A 1,682-nucleotide genomic window follows, 5' to 3' on the forward strand; every position below is an offset into this window, starting at 1 on the left:
AGACGACGAGGAAGGGAGGCTACAACGTAGACAGCCCCTTTCTGCCTGAGCTCTATCTGATCAGATTATTCAGCGGGGAGTCGAGGAGGTGGAGCGGAACATCGAGGAGGCCTGCAAAAGGCCCAACAGGAGCATCAGCAGATCGGAGAGGCCAGCGAGGAGTCGAGGAGGCAGAGTGTGACGTCGAGGAGGCAGAGTGTGACGTCGAGGAGGCAGAGTGTGACGGGAGTCGAGGAGGCGGAGCGGGGATGCGAGGAGGTGGAGCGGGGAGTCGAGGAGGCAGAGTGTGACGGCGAGGAGGTGGAGCGGGGAGTCGAGGAGAGGGAGCGGGGAGTCGAGGAGGCGGAGCGGGGAGTCGAGGAGGCGGAGTGTGACGTCGAGGAGGCGGAGCGGGACGTCGAGGAGATGGAGCGGGGAGTCGAGGAGGCGGAGCGGGGAGTCGAGGAGAGGGAGCGGGGAGTGGAGGAGGCGGAGCGGGGAGTCGAGGAGGCGGAGCGGGGAGTCGAGGAGGCGGAGTGTGACGTCGAGGAGGCGGAGCGGGGAGTCGAGGAGACGGAGCGGGGAGTCGAGGAGACGGAGCGGGGAGTCGAGGAGGCGGAGTGGGACGTTGAGGAGACGGAGCGGGGAGTCGAGGAGGCGGAGCGGGGAGTCGAGGAGGCGGATCGGGGAGTCGAGGAGATGGAGTGTGACGTCGATGAGGCGGAGTGGGACGTCGAGGAGACGGATCGGGGAGCCGAGGAGTCGGAGTGGGACGTTGAGGAGACGGAGCGGGGAGTCGAGGAGGCGGAGCGGGGAGTCGAGGAGATGGAGTGTGACGTCGATGAGGCGGAGCGGGGAGTCGAGGAGGCGGAGCGGGGAGTCGAGGAGATGGAGTGTGACGTCGAGGAGACGGAGTGGGGAGTCGAGGAGGCGGAGCGGGGAGTCGAGGAGGTGGAGCGGGGAGTCGAGGAGGCGGAGCGGGGAGTCGAGGAGCCGGAGCGGGGCGTTGAGGAGCCGGAGCGGGGCGTTGAGGAGGTGGAGCGGGGAGTCGAGGAGGTGGAGCGGGGAGTCGAGGAGATGGAGCGGGGAGTCGAGGAGGTGGAGCGGGGAGTCGAGGAGATGGAGTGTGACATCGAGGAGACGGAGTGGGGAGTCGAGGAGGCAGAGCGGGGAGTCGAGGAGACGGAGCGGGGAGTCGAGGAGACGGAGCGGGGAGTCGAGGAGGCGGAGCGGGGAGTCGAGGAGACGGAGTGGGGAGTCGAGGAGACGGAGCGGGGAGTCGGAGCTGGAGCGGGGAGTCGAGGAGACGGAGCGGGGAGTCGAGGAAACGGAGCGGAGAGTCGAGGAGATGGAGCGGGGAGTCGAGGAGGCGGAGTGTGACGTCGAGGAGGCGGAGTGTGACGTCGAGGAGACGGAGCGGGGAGTCGATGAGGCGGAGCGGGGAGTCGGAGCCGGAGCGGGGAGTCGAGGAGACGGAGCGGGGAGTCGAGGAAACGAAGCGGAGAGTCGAGGAGATGGAGCGGGGAGTCGAGGAGGCGGAGCGGGGAGTCGAGGAGACGGAGCGGGGAGTCGAGGAGACGGAGCGGGGAGTCGAGGAGACGGAGCGGGGAGTCGAGGAGGCGGTGTGTGACGTCAAGGAGACGGAGCGGGGAGTCGAGGAGGCGGAGCGGGGAGTCGAGGAGACGGACCGAGGAGTCGAGGAG

The 1,682-nt window shown here is 68.7% G+C and overlaps 1 protein-coding gene across 1 annotated transcript; it reads left to right on the plus strand.

The window, feature by feature from the left end:
- Window positions 1-678: 678 nt before the first annotated feature.
- Window positions 679-1,359, plus strand: LOC139264105 (uncharacterized). Its single transcript, XM_070880194.1, has one exon. The coding sequence runs from the start codon at window positions 679-681 to the stop codon at window positions 1,357-1,359; it is 681 nt and encodes a 226-aa protein (XP_070736295.1).
- Window positions 1,360-1,682: the final 323 nt, after the last annotated feature.

The sequence above is a fragment of the Pristiophorus japonicus genome, chromosome 5 (genome assembly GCF_044704955.1).
Source record: "Pristiophorus japonicus isolate sPriJap1 chromosome 5, sPriJap1.hap1, whole genome shotgun sequence".
Lineage (NCBI taxonomy): Eukaryota > Metazoa > Chordata > Chondrichthyes > Pristiophoridae > Pristiophorus > Pristiophorus japonicus.